The 20750-nt window shown below is 32.6% G+C and overlaps 1 protein-coding gene across 1 annotated transcript; it reads right to left on the minus strand.

Moving 5' to 3' along the window:
• Nucleotides 1–5353: 5353 nt before the first annotated feature.
• LOC123707034 (endocuticle structural glycoprotein SgAbd-2-like) lies at nucleotides 5354–10614 on the minus strand. Its single transcript, XM_045656787.1, has 4 exons — nucleotides 10541–10614; nucleotides 10077–10216; nucleotides 6032–6186; nucleotides 5354–5594 (listed from the first exon to the last, which is right to left on the minus strand). The coding sequence occupies exons 1-4, from the start codon at nucleotides 10547–10549 to the stop codon at nucleotides 5461–5463; spliced, it is 438 nt and encodes a 145-aa protein (XP_045512743.1). The 5' UTR covers nucleotides 10550–10614; the 3' UTR covers nucleotides 5354–5460.
• Nucleotides 10615–20750: the final 10136 nt, after the last annotated feature.

Here is a 20750-nt window from a genome sequence, read left to right on the forward strand (position 1 = left end):
AATGCTTATGGTTGGCCTCTGAGCTATGTTGTTATTATTATTTTAATAATAAATTAAATTAAAAATAATTATATTTATTCAGGACTTAGATTGAAACCCTGACCACGAAGAGAAGTTACGACTTTGCGTCTGTCAGAGCCAAGCGTCTTTTGAGTCTGTAGTTAAATTAATGTTTAAGTCGCACTAGGCTTAAGCTAACTCACAGTTGTCCTAATCAGACATCTTTACTGTTGACGTTCATAAGTATACTTGGCTACCTATACGAATAAAGTCAGCTAAAGTACTTTGGAGAATTACATAAGAATCTAATACAATTACCCCTAAATTTCTGAGCTCGTAATACTTTTTTATGTATTTAATAAATATCGATAAATTAAAAAGACATTTAAAATTTTCTTTGAGTAATTTGCGTTTAAAATAAAGTATATAAGAATTCTACGATTTCGCGCTTGTTTTTGAATTATCAGAATGCCTGAAAATGTGATTTACTTAAAATTAGTTATAGATTGTTTAAACTTTATGAAAGTGTAGAAAATCGACTGGAATAATTATGTCAAATGCTAAGTAGGGTGTGGTTAATCGAAAAAGTTTGTGGTATATAAAAAAAATCACAATATTCAGAAAAGTGATTTATTTTCCATTTCAACCTCTGATAAAAAGTTTGTATTTCAAAGAATACACCTTAAGATCCCAAGTGTTTGAATAAATCCGTCTTCTTTATCTTATTAGCTGTGATCTAAAAAAAATTACGTACTTGTCAATAAAAATGTGATGAATTATAACTAGCCATAAATACTGTCATATAAAAACTCCTCTTTTTTAACTTTTTAATTATTTTGAATTTGGAACACGTTTTAAAAATTCTTTCAATTTTGCGCCATTTCACATATGTTTTCGTGTTCATTATCAAAGAAAAATTTGGAATGGGGTGTTAAAGAAAATAGGATTGCAGTGATCGCCTTACACAAAGTGAGTATGGAGCCGTCAGTCATTTTCCACACATTTCAAAAGCTTGGTATCAGCCATAGGTTCGCATAACGTACTATCAACAGATATAACAACACTTCGTCTGTCGAGGACAAGAAAAGTTTGGGGGGACCGCTTGCTGTTAGAATTACTTAGGCTGTTAAAGCTAAAATTATTCGAAACCCCATTAGGAAGCAAAAAATAAACAGAATAAGTCATAAATTAATCTTTACAATTATAGAAAGTGGATCCATCAAAACGCCTTCGGTCGCGATATGCAGGTGAAAAGGAAAGAAATATCCTCTTTACGGATGAAAAAAATTGAAAACCACTACAATAAGCAAAATGATAAAGTGTACGCTCACAGTTCTATAGAAGCTGCTCAAGTGGTCGGAAAGGTACAACGTGGTCATCATCCTGCGTCTGTGATATATTAAGATACAGTCTTGGTTCATGTTGTAAAACCTCTCAGTAATAAACTTTTCAAAATATACCGTGGACATTCCAGCAGGGTTCTGCATCTGGTCACAAGGCACGAACTACCCAAGCCCAGCTTGAAACTAACGTTCCGGACTTTATTAAGAGCAGAAGACTGGCCTAGATGAAGGCCAGTCCGTCCCAGACCGGCCCAGACCTCAACCCTTTAGACTTCAAACTATAGTCAGTTTTAGAGGACATGGTCTGCTCTAAACGGCACAGCGACATTGAGTCTCTTAAAAAATCTTTGGAGCAAGCAGTAGCGAAATTTCCCTAGGAAACTGTGCGTAAATCCATAGATTAAAAGCCTGTATAAAAGCCAAAGGTGGCAATTCCGATTTTTTTTTTTAATTTTTAGACTTTAGACTGTAATAAATATATATAAATTTTAATAATATTACATTACTTCATTTAAAAAAAATGCATTTTATTTGTAACAAAAGTTATGGCTGGACATTAATTTCATCAGACCAGAGCACACAATCTCTATTGATATCAGTTTTCGATGCAGAATAAAATAATCCAAAAATATGTAGCATATAGATGAACCCATTTCATAATTACCATAGCCAGATTGGACGAATGTCTCATACGACTGGCAAAATTTCGCTCAAACTCATTTCGCAGTAGTGCGTAAAAATAAAGTAAAACTGGTCCGATGAAGATACGGGTGTCGCCACCACCATTCCTGTCCTCAGGTTTCTGTTGCTTATATTTTTAGCAGCCTTCTGTTCAGATTTTTGTGCTTCTTACCTCATGAAGTTTTCCTCCATCGTATGGGTAGATTTACAAAAAACTCATTTAGCGTGTATCTTCGTGCTCACCTTAGGGTAAAAAGTTGTATGCCCGTTAAGCTCCAGTAATAGCATTATGTTAATGAGGTACTGGATTTACGAAAAAATTATAAAAAGGTGAGTGAAAATTAAATATTATTTTTATACTAGTACGACATATGAAATGACCTTGGACTCATAAACCATGTGTGGTTTTGGAACCACAAAAGTTTATATTTTCAGATTGTTTGGCAAATGAAAATGTTACTTTTACTTACAGCCATATGAGAATATTCTTTTCCATTTATTGATTTCTGGAACATTGCAACACGCTGCTTTATTTAAATTAAAATGCTAGCGACTTGATTGAATATCGATCTCTAATTAACTGTCTAGAGATTCAATTAACTCTCTGATTTAACTACTTTACTGCGATATAGATACCAGATAGTTCACGGATTTCTACATTGGGTAGGCCATCATTTAATTATACAATGCTCCTGTTTCGTTATAACTGATGTATATAAACTAAAAATAGTGACATAAAGTTACTTAGAGATACGGTATTGTTAGCTTTCGATTAGTCTCAACTCTAAGTGATACAGTCGGTTTTTAATAATTGAACATGTTATGGATAAAAATGCATTTGATGCTGATGGTAGCACAACATTTCAATTTTTTTACAATTAGAAATTTTGTACTACCCGATGTCGCCCTCTGGCATTGAGAGACGCAGGCATGGCAGGCATACCTTTGCCTCCTGTTCAATAAACAAAAGAACTTACTTGATATAGTATTTTTTGAATACAACGTCTGAATCTTCTGAAGTCGCTTTATTGATAACAATCAGAATAAAACCAAAACAATTTTGTGCATTTTGAAATGATTTGAACAATATCATAGACATTTTTTTGAGTTTTTAAGGAAAATGTCTCGTAAGATAAAGAAGATTATAAACAAGTTTTATAAGGAAAATAATTATTACACCAGTTTTTGTTTATATTTATAAATGTGTTTGCCAGATATATGCATTTGATTACACATTGACTACGGCTTGTTACATCAAAATATGAGAAATGGTATAAATTAATTTAATGTAAAGCAACAGTTTCTTACACATTTATGCAACTTTCTTTAAATTTTCTTTTAAGAACTAAAACCTAGGTTCAATTAAAAAGGCGAGCAAAGCCAGATTCAACTAAAACAATTTGTTTCTATTCAAAGATTGCTACTATTTTAAAAATATCGGCAATAAGACTTTTAACATAAGAAATGCAGGATTGCTAGGTTACAATAAGAATAACAATGCGTATATAATTCTGTGGCCATATGTCAGAATATCATAAGTCATACTGAGAAAAAATGTACTTATCATTGTCTGATCTATGACCACAGAATTATGTTTAGGGAAAACGCTAACAGTAATTTAAAAAAAAAGTGAAACATTGAAAAACATTGCGCCTGATAAATTTACAGTAGCAATAATGGTTTCATATAAAGAATGCAGGATTGCTAAGACGAATAAGGATACACTTGTTTTGAATGAGTCGTAAAATAAAACAAAGGTTCTGTATTTTGTGGCAAGAAAGTAGTCATATTCCTACACAAACAAATCAGACTTAAAATTATAAGTTTTTGTGTTTTCTTCAAAAGTTCAAAAAGAGTTTTTTTACTATTTCATTACATGATCATCTTGCCTACGCAAAAATGAGTTTACCTTGAATTATATTTATTTATTTCTTTTAAGTAATGTAATGGACACAATATATATAATTTGCAACTACATATTAACAAAACATGCTACCTACCTAAAAGTATTCCTCGTAATTTTGGATCAAAGTAACAATTTGTTCATTAAAGATAATTGATTAATTGATTTTTTTATTATATATCCATTTATTAAAATAGCAGTTATTATTATTTTTATTGGAAGAGTACATCTATTCTATTTTAGTGACAAACTCTTAGCTTACCTACGGTCAGCGTTTTAAATAATATATTTTTTTTTAATAAAATTTTGTTAGGTTATTTTAATAATTGTCTCTATTTCCTCATCATTGTGACTTGACTCAATGGTCTATAACTCCTAGATGGGGCATCATGGGCCTCGTATTTCACACTTCTTGCCATACATAAGATATAATTTAATATATTTTTATTTATTTTTTTCTCTATTCACAGTGGTTGCCTGGATGAGATCGCTCGAAAGCGATAAGGCCGCCAGTTGCCCTCCTTTTGATTTAATTATGTTCAATTTTTGTTTATATTGTAGTGTAACGAAGTGTTAATAAATAAAATCTATATAAGTCTTTCCGGCTCCCTTTCCCTCATCTGCAACTGTACGACGCTAGGTTTGCTGAGGAGAGTAGCGATCCCGCCTTCCTTGCGGGTTCTAACCAAGCGCCTGCGGGGATATAGTTGAAATCTCATATGCGTATATGGCCTAACCATTTCCATTTGCGTCGTTTGATCAGCTGGCTTATCGGAGTTTCTCAGAAGCGCTACCAAAGTTGCTCGATAGAGATCATCTCAGGCCCGCCAAAATACTTCTAAGACTTGGAGCCGGTGCAAGATGTCGTTAGTGACCTTCCAAACTCTCCCTCTCAAGCCCATAGAGCAGCACAGATTTGATGCTGGAGCCAAATATTTTAACATTAGGTCAAAGTGTCAACATCCATGACTGCCATATAGGCCAAAATTGTGCGAAGGTTGCTCGGGCCTTGGCAATGCGTGAGGTAATCTCTTCTGTACCTCCAGTTTCCGACACGACACTTCCAAGGTAAACAAAGTGAGTGTTGTTTACTATAGTCTAAATACTAGCATCTGAAGCTTTCGATTATCGAATCAAAACATATCGTAAACAACATGCACATGGCACAGACATATATACATATCGTGTAGTAAGTTGGTAAATTGGATGTAATTATAAAAGATCTTAGAAGAAACGACTTATTACAAAATGTACCTTTTTAAAGTACAAACGCAAACGGGCAGGAGGCTCACCTGTTCTTTGATAACACAGCTCATAACACTCAACGCCAGAAGCTGTCGGTCTATTAAGAATTGCTACGTTTTTTTCTTGATGGACTTATTAAAGATTAAATAGTTTTTCCTTAATTGATAATAAAATATACATATTTAAATAGAATCTTTATTTTTTAAATCTTGTACACTTATATTATAAAATACATCACAGTTATGTTTAAACTAGTAATCGTTTCGTTATGGCCGTGTAATCAAGCGATTAACCTCTGAATGGCTGTGCTTGGAAAATTTGTTGAGGTTGTTGGGGTTGAGACTGAATGTACTGGAGAGCGCGGGCGATGGCCTCTGGGATTGGGGGTGGTGTTGGTAAGTGAGCTCCTTCAGCACGGAAACCTGTAAGAAATAGTTTATAAGTTGATAGTCAATTTAATTCGCAACTACGTATATAATTTTATTTTTATTTTACCAAGATTTTTTTATTAGAACAGTAATATTTAACGCCTAGATCTCTTTAATAGGCAATTATGCCAATATCATCAGTTTAGAATTTTATAAATAATGTTATAAACAATTCGTCATCCATCCTTATGTATATAATTGAAACGAAAAACAATTATTGTGTTTTCACCAGAATATACGCCCGTAACAAGTTCAAGTCATACGGTATCATCTGCTTAGAATATGTTTATTGATTTTCATATAATGCGTACTTTCCGTAAGTTTCATGTATATTATTCATCAAAATTAAATCAGTCTATTTTAACTGTGCTACAGTGCTCTTTCGTACTTGTGATCGTAAATGTGTACATTTTTTCCATTATTAAACTTACCGTTCTCATCAGCGATGTAGTTCAAAGAGATGGGGACACCCTCGGGTGAGGTGTAGGAGAAGGAACCCTGAGCGACCTGCGCTTCGGCATCTTTGATACCAGGGTTCTTCAGGTAGCCTTGTTCTTGAGCCGCGATTCCATTTCCAGTTTCATAACTGTAAACAAATAAATATAACGCTCAGTGAAATATATATTGTACATGAGTTGAAAACAGTCATGATCCCAAATTATATTCTGAAATAAATAATTTACAAGATATATTAACATACAGTTTTAATTTCTAAAGAAGGAGTTCAATTACACTAAAATACGAATTATTTTTATATATTAACACTGTGTTGCTCATATTTCATACATATACGAGCCATTAAGTTAAGTTGAGTCAAAAATTAAGTTGAGTTTAAAATTTACAGAAGAAGATTTTTAGTATAACTGTGACGATTTATTAGGTAGTTCATTTCGATTGTGTTAACCATATTTTTGTTACAATAATATTTTATACAAGAAGGTAAAAATTTCATAGAAATATGAATCACACAAGATTATTTTAAGGATAAGTTACCTCAAGAGTTTACTTATCAAAGACATCTGCATATAAACCTGCCACAATTGCAATATATTCCTCGTTCATAAAGCGAAACTGGCCAGGTTTTTCATATCTCATGAGATAATTGAGATCTTCTCATACATAACATATAAACGTAAAACGTTTAGTTCGAGTTTAAACTCGAATTTATTTTAGAAATTTCTGTATTAATAAGAAGCCGAACAACAGTCTTAACGAAAATGTTGTATAAAGAATCCTTATCCAAATTTTTTATACATTCCCCACAAGTGTTAAATTTTAATTTGATTTCATTCATATCTTAGGAATACCACGCGCGCATTTATGATGTACAAGGCACATCCTTACATAATTAGTAACATGATTTATTGAAAAATTAATTACGTAATTATCTAAGCTGTATATTAATCATATTATAGGTAATACTAGATGAAAATCTAAATACCAATTTAATGAGAGTGTCAATCTTTAAGAATCCTTTGTTTCGCGGCGTAGAATGCATGTTGTGAAACTATTCGTCAGTTTAAATGAAGATTTTGGACATTTGCGCTATTACTGAGCTGTTTTGAAGTATCCGCCTGCAATCGCTTACACAATTGAATAGTATGAGTAAATTTTTTGACGCTAAACAATTTACTTCATGTTTATTTGTAAGCAACAATGTAATACATAATAAATACTATGATCAACAAATTGCACTTTAGTAACAGATTTAAAAAAACATACCGAAGACGAATATGCTCTACCTATTCGTCTTTGAAAATGTTTAATAACAATATTAAACAATTAAAAGTGAACGCGAACACCGAACCTATTTTTCATTTTTAGGGTCTTATGTGATTAATGAGAGGACGATTTCCCTAATTTGAAAATTATTATTGATCTTCAATTACAAGGGCCATTCTAAACGCAATGAGAATTTTTGCTAACCATCAAAATTATTATAATTGATTGCATATAAAGTAGATACAATCGTATAGATTTTTATAGACAGTTAACTTATAGGTTATGCGTTAGGTAAGAGTTATTAGTATCGGTTATCCAGTCATATTTTTACATGAAATCTGAGTAAAAGTGGGATTCACAATATACGAAAATAGAGAAATATAAAATTTAATTAATTAAATGTTACTAACATTAGATAGACATAGATTACAGATTCATAATCGTATATTATAGCTTCATAAATTGTATTGATTGTATAGCAATTAAAAGCGTATCTCTAGTGTTATTTGAAATTAAACGAGATATTCTTAGACTAATTTAATTTAACCTATTGAACACATTAACATCAAATAAGATTTCAGACTATGATTCATTGCAAATGTTAGGCGTGGTAAATTATGTATGTAATATATTTATGGCATCTCAAGTAATGTCTTTCAATAATTACAAGGATCACAATGGAATTCCTAATAGTGTTCGTGACAGTACATCTTCTTAATAACTTAAAACTGATTGAGATCCTCAAAATCGTCAGGGAGTCCGGGATAAAGATAACGTACTTTTAAGAAGTGAGATGCCAAATGTGTTATAAATATATATGTTATAAGTATATAAATACCAGGTGTGTTTTAAAAACATACTTAAAACGACATACTTTTTTACGTTAAAATATTTGCTATAGGACTAAAATCTGCGGTCTATTTTGGTTATAGAATATTTTTTTAACCTTAGTTAGATATTTCGATTCTGAAATATTATTAAGTTAACACTGAGAGACTCCAGTTATACTAATTCATAGTAGCAGTATACAGATGTAGTGATTTAGCAACTTGTATTGGTTTAAATAAATTATACAAAAAAATGTAACTTTATGAAGTCGATAAAAATCCACGCAACTCAGTGACACAATATTATTAACATAAGAAATAATTGGGATCTAAACTTAAGTTTAATTTATTAGACACAAATTATAGCTCGACATAAATATTTCATAAGAGCATAATCAGATGCATGGCGAAGCCAATTTTCTTACGTAATCAGGGCTTGGCAATGTATACGTAAAATTTAAGGTTTAATATGTCACTTAGTTATCCATAGAGGCACTCCTTTGTCGTGTTATTACTAAAATAATATGCTATTACAACAACAAAATCGCAGATATTCAATGCCTAAGTATTTAAAGGAATTTTTATCAAAAATAGTATAAAATCTTCTTAGTATCTTCGAAATACTTAGATTTACCTCCTAATATTGGTTACAGTACAGAATTTTATTTCCCAAATCGTAGCTTTAACCATTTTGTAGTTTAAGTAGTTGCACATGAACAAAATATGTAATATATAATTAAAAAATTAAAATGTAAATATTTGTTAGGTTCACTAATCTTAGGACCAATGACTTATAGCGGAAGGCCATATAATGTAAAGTATGTTATCGTAAATGACAGAAAAGTTTAGAAACAAAAGGCAAAATATCATAAATCAAAACTATATGACACAATGGTGTAATTCGAAAATCAAAAATTTATGGGGAAATTAAAAGTGTTACTCATACTTTATGTGGTACATACAGTGTTATTGTTGTTGCATTATTGGGATTTTTTGATATTATTCGTTATTTTAGAAATCCTGATTCTTGGAAGATTTTTTTAAGGTATAGACATATTACAGTTAATGACAGAAAACTTTAGGAACGAAAGGCAAATGATTAATTATCATAGATTCAGTACTATATGACATAATGGCTTAATTCGAAATTCAAAAGTTTATGCAGTTATTTACACTTTATATAGTGTTCTTTAATAAACATATTTTGTACAAATGCAATTACTTAAACCACAATATGGTTATATGAAGTAGATTAATGATGATCTAGCTTTATTTTGGCATGGTGATGTATTTTTACATAATGTGTATTTTTGATTTTAATTTGGAAAATCCTTTGATCGATCTGCACTATAACGTATATTCTGTAAAGAGAGAAATCTAAATCTATCGAAGACGTTTCATCGAAGTTTTAATACTATTTTTTATAAAAATTGTTATAAATTAAATATTCCTATTTAGGCTCCTAAAAATGTTAAATACTTATGAAAAAGGCTGAAAAAACGTACTTAATCTTTTTCGGGAATATTACATGTTGTTTTACTCTAATTTTAAATTTTATTTTGCGTTTATACATTAAAGTTATTGTAAACGAAAGATAATCCTTATGATATCATTACCGGACATTGCTATAGCAGGTTTAAAATGTATTTTTCATTGAAGGTAATGTATTTAAATTTGCCGCAAAAGGAAAGTTATAAACATTCTGACTGAAGTATTGTTTCTCTGGGTATCGGACGTAAGCTATACCGTACCAACTGAGATTGGGGAGGGGACCAGTTGGAATTACACCTTAGATATTTTATCTTTGAATTGGGTATGACATGGATGGATCTCATAAGAGACCTTATTTCATGGAAGCAAAACTTCTGCTGCTAAAGATTTAAATATAAGTATCTTAATAAATCCATCCGATTTATTCAAGACCTACCTCCATTGGTAGGAGCCATCTGGGTTGAGTTCTTGGGACTGTCTCAGAATAGGGATGATCTGTGGCTGATACTGTTGTTGGGGGTAATTGAATTGGGGCGCACCGCAAGCGATCGCCACGAGAGCTGACAAGACCAAGAACTGTAAAAAAATATTGTTAACTAATTATTTTAGGGTATTAAAGTAAGTTTATATAATCTATATTTTTATATTCATTACAATAAATACAGCTGTACATTTAAAAGTATTCGGAAGAAATATTTTAGAAGCTTACAATGAAATATATATTAAATAAGAGACCTAATATTCTAGATGTTTATAATGATCTTTGCACTTGTAACCTATGACTTGTTTTAAAACATCGAAGTAATCATTTTATTACTCTACATTTACTACACCTTTTTACATTAAGTTTGACAACTAAACATAAGCCATAAATAAATAATAGAGCCGATTTTAACTCACCGATTTCATTTCTAGATATTATTGTGATATTATTGTGAGATGATCCTCGATGGAAGTGTGAAGTAGGAATGATTTTCAGATGGAACGCGCAGGCTTTTATACGACACCGCGCATCGTGAAATTAGAGTATGTTCGACACAAGCGGGCTTAAACATCAAAGCACCGCCCGCCCGCCCGCGCGTTGATACGTATCGCATAACTTTAGAATATATATTTTACCGTGTTTATAAAATATGTTTTAATTTATTTGTTAATACTGTAAGAAATTGGTAAATTAAAAACGTAAACAGCTTCAAACATCCATTCTCCAATCTAGGTTGTCTATTATTTTTGAATAGAATAATCGTAACCACGGTAACAGACACGAAATTAAGTTTAATCCGCGCGTAATTTAAGGTCCCTTATTATTTTAGCAAAATAAAACATATTTTCCGAAGGAGTTTTCTCGTCCGAGATGAATCAGTCTGTGATAAGTTTTTTTTCAAATTTATTTTGCGTTTTATCTGTATAATATAAATCGTTTGTTTATTTGAAAATATATGTTAAATTAAAATTATAAGTAGTTTCAAGAGATTGAAAAGTGCACATATATAGGTATAAGAATGTACTTGGTATTTGAGGATTAACTATACATAATTATTTTAGACAAATTAGCCAAGCAAAACTTAATAATCTAGTTCTTTATTTGTGTTTCTATATAGTTTTAGACTTCATACATTTTACTCTATATTAAAATTTCGTAATAAACGAAATGCCTTTATGAAATCACGCCCGACATCTCAACCATGAGATCATATATTGACATTCAAGTATCAATATCAGTTTGCGCAATAATCTTTTTTGAAGATATTCACGATTAGACTTCATAAAATCATCCTCATAACCTTGGAATTTAGTATTAATAGAAATATTTTCACTGTCTTTCGTGACATGAGTGATGCAATGTTGTTTCCTGTGTGATTCCGATTTGGCCAACAGCAAGATCGCTATGCGTTGCCATATGACATAATACGTTAAGATATTATGTCCGTTTATAAATAATTTAGTACTTTGATGTTATATTCGTAATGCCCTGAATTGACTTACATTTTCTGGAAGAAGCGCATTGTAGTATAAATATGCAGTCATAGAAAATATACCTTCTACCTCAATTAAATAATGACTGTTTTTTTTATTGAACAGGAGCCGAACGATGATGGGGCTGATGTGATGTTAAGTCATAGCTCTCATTGCCAGAGGGCTGTTATTTGCCTATTTTCCGAGGTAATGATTTCGTTGGATACAATTATATATAATATAACTCTCGGCACACTGATATAATGTGACAAGCATTTATAGGCATACACGAACAGATAATTAAACAAAACAAAAACTAAACGAAAATCGATTTTAAAATGGAGAGCATCGATTGATATATAATAACGCGTTCTTAGGAAAGGAGGGACAAATGAAATGAAATAATATGCTTTCAAATAAAGATGTTATTACATGACAATTTAAATCAGTATGAAATAACGGATAAGTAATAACCTGATGTTTAATTAAATATATATTATCTGTGCACGTGACGTGCAAATATATTAACTTTGCCTGTGATTATTTAACGTTTATCTTTGTCTGCATTGTATTAAAAGTGCATTTTACATTTCCTCGTGGTGCAATTCTTACAACTGTTCGTATATAGTAAATCTACTTTACGAATCATTAATTAATTCAGTAATTAATTTTTACGCCTTCAACACGAATCAGTTAAGACGTATTTGGGATAAATTGATTGCTTCCCCATATTTGTAGACTTTTATGATATAATAAAGCTCTGACAATGGCTAAAGCTTGATTAAGTTTTATTGGTAGGAAAAGAAACATACGAAATCTTTGTGAAATTGTATGAATCAGTGGTACTACAACCTTTTTAGGCCTGGGCCTCAGATTTCTGTTTCATTTTCATTTGTCAATCAAATAGACAAGTAGCTGAACAGTCTCCTATGCCTGACTTTTTGGGTCTATGGCAAGTGCGCATATAAGTCCATTGGTGCACAGCCTGGGATCGAACCTACGACCTTAGGGATGAGGTTCGGACGCTAAAACTACTATGTTAATATTGCTCTTGGGAACTTGTATGACTAGTTTTAAACAATGGATTAATTGCTTAAAAACGCTAACAATTCTGGTTTCTAGACTATTGTTTGTACTCTTTAGATCTTGGCCGAAGATTTCTGTATCTGTTTCAGGATCATGATCATTTTTCAATCTAATAGGCAAGTAGATGATCAGCCTTCTTTGAGCCGCCGTCGACTTTTTGGGTTAGACGCATTTTGTTTCCTCACGATATTTTCCTTTCCTGTTCGTGCGAATGTTAAACTTTATTTTTATTACCGACATAGAAATAAAGTTCATCCGTGGATCGAACCGAATATGAAAATATATTTTTTTTTCGAAATTACATGTTTCAGATTCAACTATAATATATAAATTATGAAACATTAACGAATATTTAAATCAATAGTATATTCTAATTTATTCTTACAATCAATTCAAAAACAAAGCTACCAAACAGTGCGTATCCGATACACTTCTGCGACTGTTGTAAATAATTAACGTATCGTACATTTTATTTCCAAGAATAAAACATAATACTAGCTTTTATATTTATTTCAAATAAAACAAAAGGCATAAATATAGTCAAAACAAAGTAAATTGTTTATTTCCGTGTCCTGCTTAACTTATAAAATAAGTCTATTATTATTCAAACTCCATTCATAAGTAATTGTGATTGGATCCGTGACCTTTGTTATTGTTTTATTAATAGATACCAAAATTTAACCGTTTATTATGATTGATTACTGCTATTATATATTGATCGCATTTTGTTATAAGTGATTAATATGTAGGTATATATAGTAACCAAAAACCCTAATACTAATATAATAGAGAGCAGTGTTGGCCTATTGGCTTCTGCATGCGACTGTCTTCCTTGATGTCGTAGGTTCGATCCCCGGCTGTTCACCAATGGACTTTCTTTCAATGTGAAGACATCGTGAGAAAACCGGCTTGCCTTAGACCCAAAAAGTTGACAGCGTCGATGCAGGAGGCTGATCACCTACTTGCTTATTAGATTATAAAATGATCATGAAACAGATACAGAAATCTAAGGTCTAAACCTAAAAAGGTTGTAGCGCCACTGATGTTTTTACTATAATAATATATGTTGAATTAGAAAACCACTATGGTTTGGGTTATTGCAACTTAGCAGTCGTGTTAAGGAGCGCGACAAATGCATATACAAGTAGTTTTTCAGTTAACTTTTTATGTTGGTTAACGTTAGGCTATCTAATAACTGACCTGTACATTTATTAGCTGCGGTAGCAATCACCTCAACGATTTCTCGCCATAGACGTTGTATGCTCTCGACGTGCAGAGCCGTCATCCTCAACTGGTTTTTTTTTATATCTCGAAAAAATATTAAATAGTCTAACTGTAAAACGACTACTATAATTAAATATTTTTTTGGTACAGCCTGAGATGAAAATACCTGTTGTATAGGAAAGTAAGCTTTCTGCTCTGTAACTGACTGTTTTCACGATGTATTCCTTTTCAGTACTTATTATTTGCGCATATAGAAATATAAATTTGGCAGCTGGAGCTCGAACCTAAAGTCCCCAGTATTGAGAATCACGCGCCGCTAGGATAAGACATTTACTTCGAGCGATACTAAAAGTTGGCATTTAACAGACTAAAGGCAGAATATGTGCAAGAAACTTAGATTGATGACTTGAGCTGGCGATCGACATCTTCCTATAATTGACTAATTCATAAATTGACCCCTTTATCCCAACGAAGGCAGCAAAAGGATCCAATTTATCAAACTTCACAATGATAGACCTTAATTATGATTCGTGTTAATCTAAAGAGCACGTCACACATGAGGCAATCTAGGTATATAATGACTCAAACATATTATAGAAAACATTTTATTCATTCGTCCGTAAGTTGTTTTTTTGTATGTAATAGAAAAGTTCTTAATTATTTTGTTTTCCCATCGTAAACTGTTTATTTTAAGTGAACCCTTTTTATACAGTTTTATTATATAACGGAGATGTATCATACAAGTGAGTTTTTTTAATAGAATCTCACTGTTGGCCTTTACAGCTGAGCTTTACAGGTGAATATAGGCCAGGCCATACGCTACGTGAATCAGGCAAGTGGAGTAAAAACAAAATAGGTACACATACAAACAAGAAATGTAACAATAAAAGACGAGGAAAAAATAGACGAATATACATAGATCAGCATATACAGCACAGCAGTGGAGGAAGCTGGCCGAACCGAAGCTGAGTTTAATAATTTTTACTGTATTATATTAGGTCCTTACATATGAAATTGGCGTTTTGTATGGGAGGAACAAAAAGTCGAATATTTTTAAATATAATATATTTAATTAATCAAAGTATGAACCATTGTTTTCTATGCACTTTTTTCCATCTCATAGGTAGTCCATTGATCCCTTTACTAAAAAAAACATCGTCGGACGTGAATCAATAAAATCTGTGAAGGCGATTTGGACTGCCCCATCAGAGTAATTTTTTTTCCCTTGCAAGAAGTTGTCCAAATTTCGAAAAAAATGGTAATCTGTTGGAGCAAGGTCCGGGGAGTACGGAGGATGTCTTAGACATTCCAATTGAAGCTCTTCTAATTTGGTAGCCGTCTGTTGTGCAGTGTGTGGTCTAGCGTTGTCGTGAAGTAGCAGTGGCGTGGGGCGATTGACCAGCCTAGGTTGTTTAGCCGCTAGCTTTTCCATCATGGTTTGCAATTGCTGACAATAGACATCAGCCGTAATAGTCTGGCTAGATTTGAGAAAACTGCAATGAACAATACCGGCACTAGTCCACCAAACGCTTACAAGTAACTTTTTTGGGGTTAATTTTCGCTCGGGGCAGGATTTGGCTGGCTGGCCAGGATCTAACCATTGCGCTGAGCGCTTCCGATTATCGTAAAGAATCCATTTTTCATCACAGGTAATGATTTGGTTTAAAATACCTTCATTATTGTGCCGGTTCAGTAATTTAACGCAGCAGTCGACGCGCGTTTGCCGGTTTGCTTTCAGTGAATTCGTGAGGTACCCACCTTTCAAGCTATTTAATCTTCCCAATTTGCTTCAAGTGAATTAAAACAGTTTTATCACTAACACCGCAGCCTGTAGCTAAAACAAAAACGCGATATTTCATGTTTTCCATTTTATAAATAGAGGGACGCAGAGAAAATTAAACGGGAAAATGAAATTAATCGTGGCTTTCGAAAAACAAATGCACGAGTCAACAAAACGGTAATTTCTTATGTAAGGACCTAATATTATCTAAGCTTTTGCTATGTTTGTAAAGCTGGTTAAGCTATTCAGATTAGGTGTTAAATTATTATTGCGTGAAGATCATTAACCTTTGAAATAATCTTTATAAGATACTGTTTACATGATTTACGGTCACGCAAATAAGCGTTTAGCAAATTTTTGATAATCTTTCAAAATTAATACAGAGATTGTAAATGATTCAGAGGGTGCGTTACCCAATACTGAGGTTGTGCGTTTGAAGACTCAATTAAATTAATGTTTAACATTCGTAACTGTCAAAAATTTCGACAAAAACAATCGCAGGTATTCATTTACAGTCTTATCTCGTTGAAGTGTTCCGACAGAAAGATTCACTAGGGCACCACACGACAAATAAATTATAATAAATAAATTAAATTTTACGAGCAGTGTTGGCCTAGTGGCTTCAGCGTGCGTCTCTCATCCCTGAGGCCGTAGGTTCGATACCCGGCTGTGCACCAATGGATTTTCTTACTATGTGCGTATTTAACATTAGCTCGAACGGTGAAGGAAAACATCGTGAGGAAACCGGCTTGCCTTAGACCCAAAAAGTTGACGGCGTGCGTCAGGCACAAGAGGCTGATCACCTACTTGCCTATTCAATTAACAAATGATCATAAAACAGATACAGAAATCTTAGGCCCAGACCTAAAAAGGTTGTAGCGCCATTGATTTATTTTAATTTTAAATAAATTAAAACTAAAAAAATAAATAAAGGTTTTATTCGAGTACAATATAAAATATAGTGTTTAAGGATTTTAATAGGTTTATGTTATTATTGTATTAAATATAAGTAAGACGACCTTCGACGGAGTGAAGGCCACCTCCAACTTCTTCAACTTGTCGCTTATCTTCACTACTTTTTCAATATTTTCTTGCTATCTCGTCTATGTCGTCTCCCCAGCTGTCTGGTGGTCATGGGTAAGGATATTTTTGATCCATCTGTCATCACAAACGCGAGCAATGTGACCTACTCATTTCCACTTTAACTTTTTAAGTGTGTTGTTCTTAAAAAGCCGGCAACGCACTTGCGTGCCATCTGGCTAAATAAGTGTACCTTGGCGGCGGTATCGCTTAACATCAGATGTGCCTTCTGCCCATTTTCCCTTGGTTACAAAAAATAAATAAAAGAAAAAGATGTATTACCACGTCTGTTATTTTTGTAGGGCTAATATTACAGTGCTTAGAAAATATATCGATAGAGCTTTATTTCATTAAGAACATGATGAATGTAAAAAGTAATCAACGTCATGTAAAAGACGTTGAAAATAGCTACATTAAAAACAATTATAACTAAATAAAATCAATCGCGAAATGTCTGTACTATGAATCAACTAAAAACCCATTTTAACATATTCGTATCCATGAAGATGCATCTATGATATTCTTAATTTATATTATTCAATACATAAACGTTCGAAAATTCGCATACTGTAATGTCCAATTATTTGATCACGACTCACGCGTTACGATTGTTAAGAGAATTGCTTTTCTAAAATGATCTTAATAAAGCTACTTATGTATTTATGTTAAATTAAGATTACATCAACCAGTACAAGTTAACTTATATTACGGTTCTTGTCTGCCATTTTTATTAAAAAAAAATATACCCTACTAAAAAATCCAGTGTCGCAACAACCACTTTTATTTATTTTTCTATTCTACGGGCTAAAATCTAAATGCACATATAGACAGAAAGTTAATTCAAGTCCAAAGGTGGTCAATATTATATTTATATTTAATTATTAAAATTTTAATTCAAACATACGACTGCAGGGATCAGAATTGAAGCTAGTGTCAAACACGGTATAGTAACATATAAGGTACTTTCATTCCGATTTAAAAACGTGTGCGTCCTGCACTGTTTTTAATTCTTCTCTACATTGTTTCTGAACGGGATAAGTTCTATATTTTTTCACATGGCATGATGACTTCCTATTTTTACTATTTTTACCACTTACTTTACTGTTAGTATTATTTTTCTTTTTTATAAATTGTCTCTGCCCAATACTGTAGACACAATTTAACAACGATGTAGCCTAACTTAAAACTAATAAGGAATTAAAAAACTAACCGAATTCACTAAAAAGTATTATTAACATAAGAAAGTGTCCCATACACTACTGACAGTATTAAGGAAAAACACTCTGTTATTGTGTTCTATCTTTCCACTTTCCACTGTTTAGCATCTCACGTAAACTCTGACTAATTTATAAATTAGTACGGTCCTTCTCAATCTCCTCACTAGGCCTGTGGTATCAAGTTGAATAGCCTCGACATTCATATGTTGGTGGATGTTGTTGGATTCTTTATAAAAAAAACAAAGTTTGATAATCCTATCCCTAGTCTATCTTGTTATACATAGGTTGTAATTAGCAATTCACCCGAGCGACAGCCTACTTATTAAGCTGTCCTTACTTCACAAATGGCAGCCTTGGATGTTAAAAGTTCTTTAGAGTATATTTACATAATATGGTATAAGAAATAAAATCATAATATATCAAAAGGTAAGTTTCTGAAAGGTACACAGTCACAGAAACTTTTTAAATTTGTTATGTCTTTATTAATTATTTTATTATTTATAAGTTAAGAGAATTGTAAATACTGTATATTTCTTATAGTTACGAATAAATTTAGTTTCTTATTTATTTGCTTTCTTCTGTATTGATTCAAATATGTGGTGGCAATATCTTAAAGTATTCTTGTCTGATTACCGATTGCAGTATATTGACATTATAATTTGAATAGATGATTAATTGTATACCTACTTTATAAATTATTATTATGTTTTGGTTCACAAAAGGCAACTTTACTTAGAGAAGCATTCATTTGCCACCGTCCGTTTTATCTTGTCCTTATTTGTGGTCATCCAACTTTATATGCGTTTAAATTTTACTTGTAAGAGTTTTCAAATGATAGTAGACAGTGGGATGTACCTGATCTTATGTGTAAATGAATATAATCGAAGAGGACTGCAAATTTACTACCGTGTTGTTATTGTCAAAACATATTACAAAATTTATATAATCTCATGGTAACTATGTAAACTTATGAACGAAAATATTTAAAAATAAATCTAAACTGCATTTTGTACTGGTTCCCAAATCAAGAGTCGTTAAAGTCAGAAACTACATTTTATGGACAACCAGAGAAGCATGACACCTGAGTTGAATGCTATAGTTATAGTTTATTCATTTAAATCCATAATTTATATAATGTTTTTTTTTTCAAATGTAATATTTAAAACAGCATAATAATATCCTATACTAAAGGGATTTTTTTACGTTATAGGAGGCAAAAGGGCAGGAGGCTCACTTGATGTTAAGTGATATCGAAGACCATGGACACTCACATTGTCAGATGGCTCGCAAGTACGTTGCCGGTCTTTTAGAATTGGTACGCTCTTGTTTTAAAGCACCTAAGTCTTAGATTAAGAATATATCTGACACCTTACAAGTTGTCTTGTCTTGCCTTAGCATACTATGTAAAGAAAACTCTTTATGTTTTATAATTAAACTTATTTCTGTTGTAATACTGCTCTGCTTTTATAAAAAAAATCAACAGTGATAACCGTTACATGGAGTATGGTAAAAATTATACTTAGAAATCCGTGTTGTCCTTACAGTTTTAAGTAAGGACAATACTGATTTCTAGGACTTCAGTGGAAAGCTATATCTGGTGACATCTATACTAATGTATGGAAAGAAAAATTAATATCCAAACAAAAGCCTGCCACTAGATTTTTATATGTAGGTAACACTGAAAATGTTTAGAAATTGAAATACGCCTTAATGTAGAAAGTTGGTAATACTTTTATTGTTTTTCGAAGTAACCTCCGTTCCTCTCTACACATCGTCGTATTGCCATCCAATACGACGATGTGACCACTGAGAAAAGCAATGGGCCCATTCTTCCTCAGAGGTATCTTCTATGGCATTTTCGTACGCTTTCACCGCATCTTCAGGGTTCGTAAAGCCAATGCCTCGAATTTTAGCTTTAGTTCTTGGGAATAAATGAAAGTCGCAGGGCGCCTGGTCAGGACTGTATGGCAGATGACTCATTATCTCGACACCTGCCATAGTCAAATATTCAACAGTCCGGTTTGCGGAGTGCGCTGAAGAATTGTTGTGGTGAAGGAGGATCCTGCTTCGAGGGAGCTGCTGTCGATTTTTGTCCAAGACAACAGGCAAACAGCGATTGACATACCATTCTGCAGTAACTGTCCTTCCATCTTCTGGCAGAACTGTCGCAAAATGACCTTTCCGACCAAAGAATGAGGCAAACATCTTTTTTCCTTGACTTCCTCCTTCCGATTCTCGAAAGTAAACACCCAGTGAGCTGATTGTCTTTTGGTTTCGGGATTGTAGCAATATGGATATATAGATATTGAAAGCTGGATAGCTTTCATCACCTGTGATGATTTGACCGCCGTTGAATTTATCTAACATTTGGCGACACCATGCGAAGGTGTGTCTGGTCGTCGTTAAAGTATGGGGACTTCATCTGGTACAAAGCTTCCTGACGCCTATATATTCGTGTAATATTCATTGAACTTGACTCATACCAATACCATACCAACGCAGACTATGATAGCTTTGTTGTTGAGTAAGCCCACAACGAAAGTCATAGTAAATCATTGACCGAAAATATTCTCGCGTTAAGTTCATTTTCACGTGTAACAAGAGTTTTAGATTTGCCGCCAATTCACAAAAGCAAATGACAATTGAATGCAATATACTACATTAGGTTACCAAAGAGTTATGAAATTTAAATTCAAAAAAGTTTTCATTAGCAACGTTTCTAACTGGCCAGTTCTAAACGTTTTCAGTGTTACCCACGTATTTGATA

This window comes from Pieris brassicae, chromosome 3, assembly GCF_905147105.1.
Source record: "Pieris brassicae chromosome 3, ilPieBrab1.1, whole genome shotgun sequence".
NCBI classification, from domain to species: Eukaryota; Metazoa; Arthropoda; class Insecta; order Lepidoptera; family Pieridae; genus Pieris; species Pieris brassicae.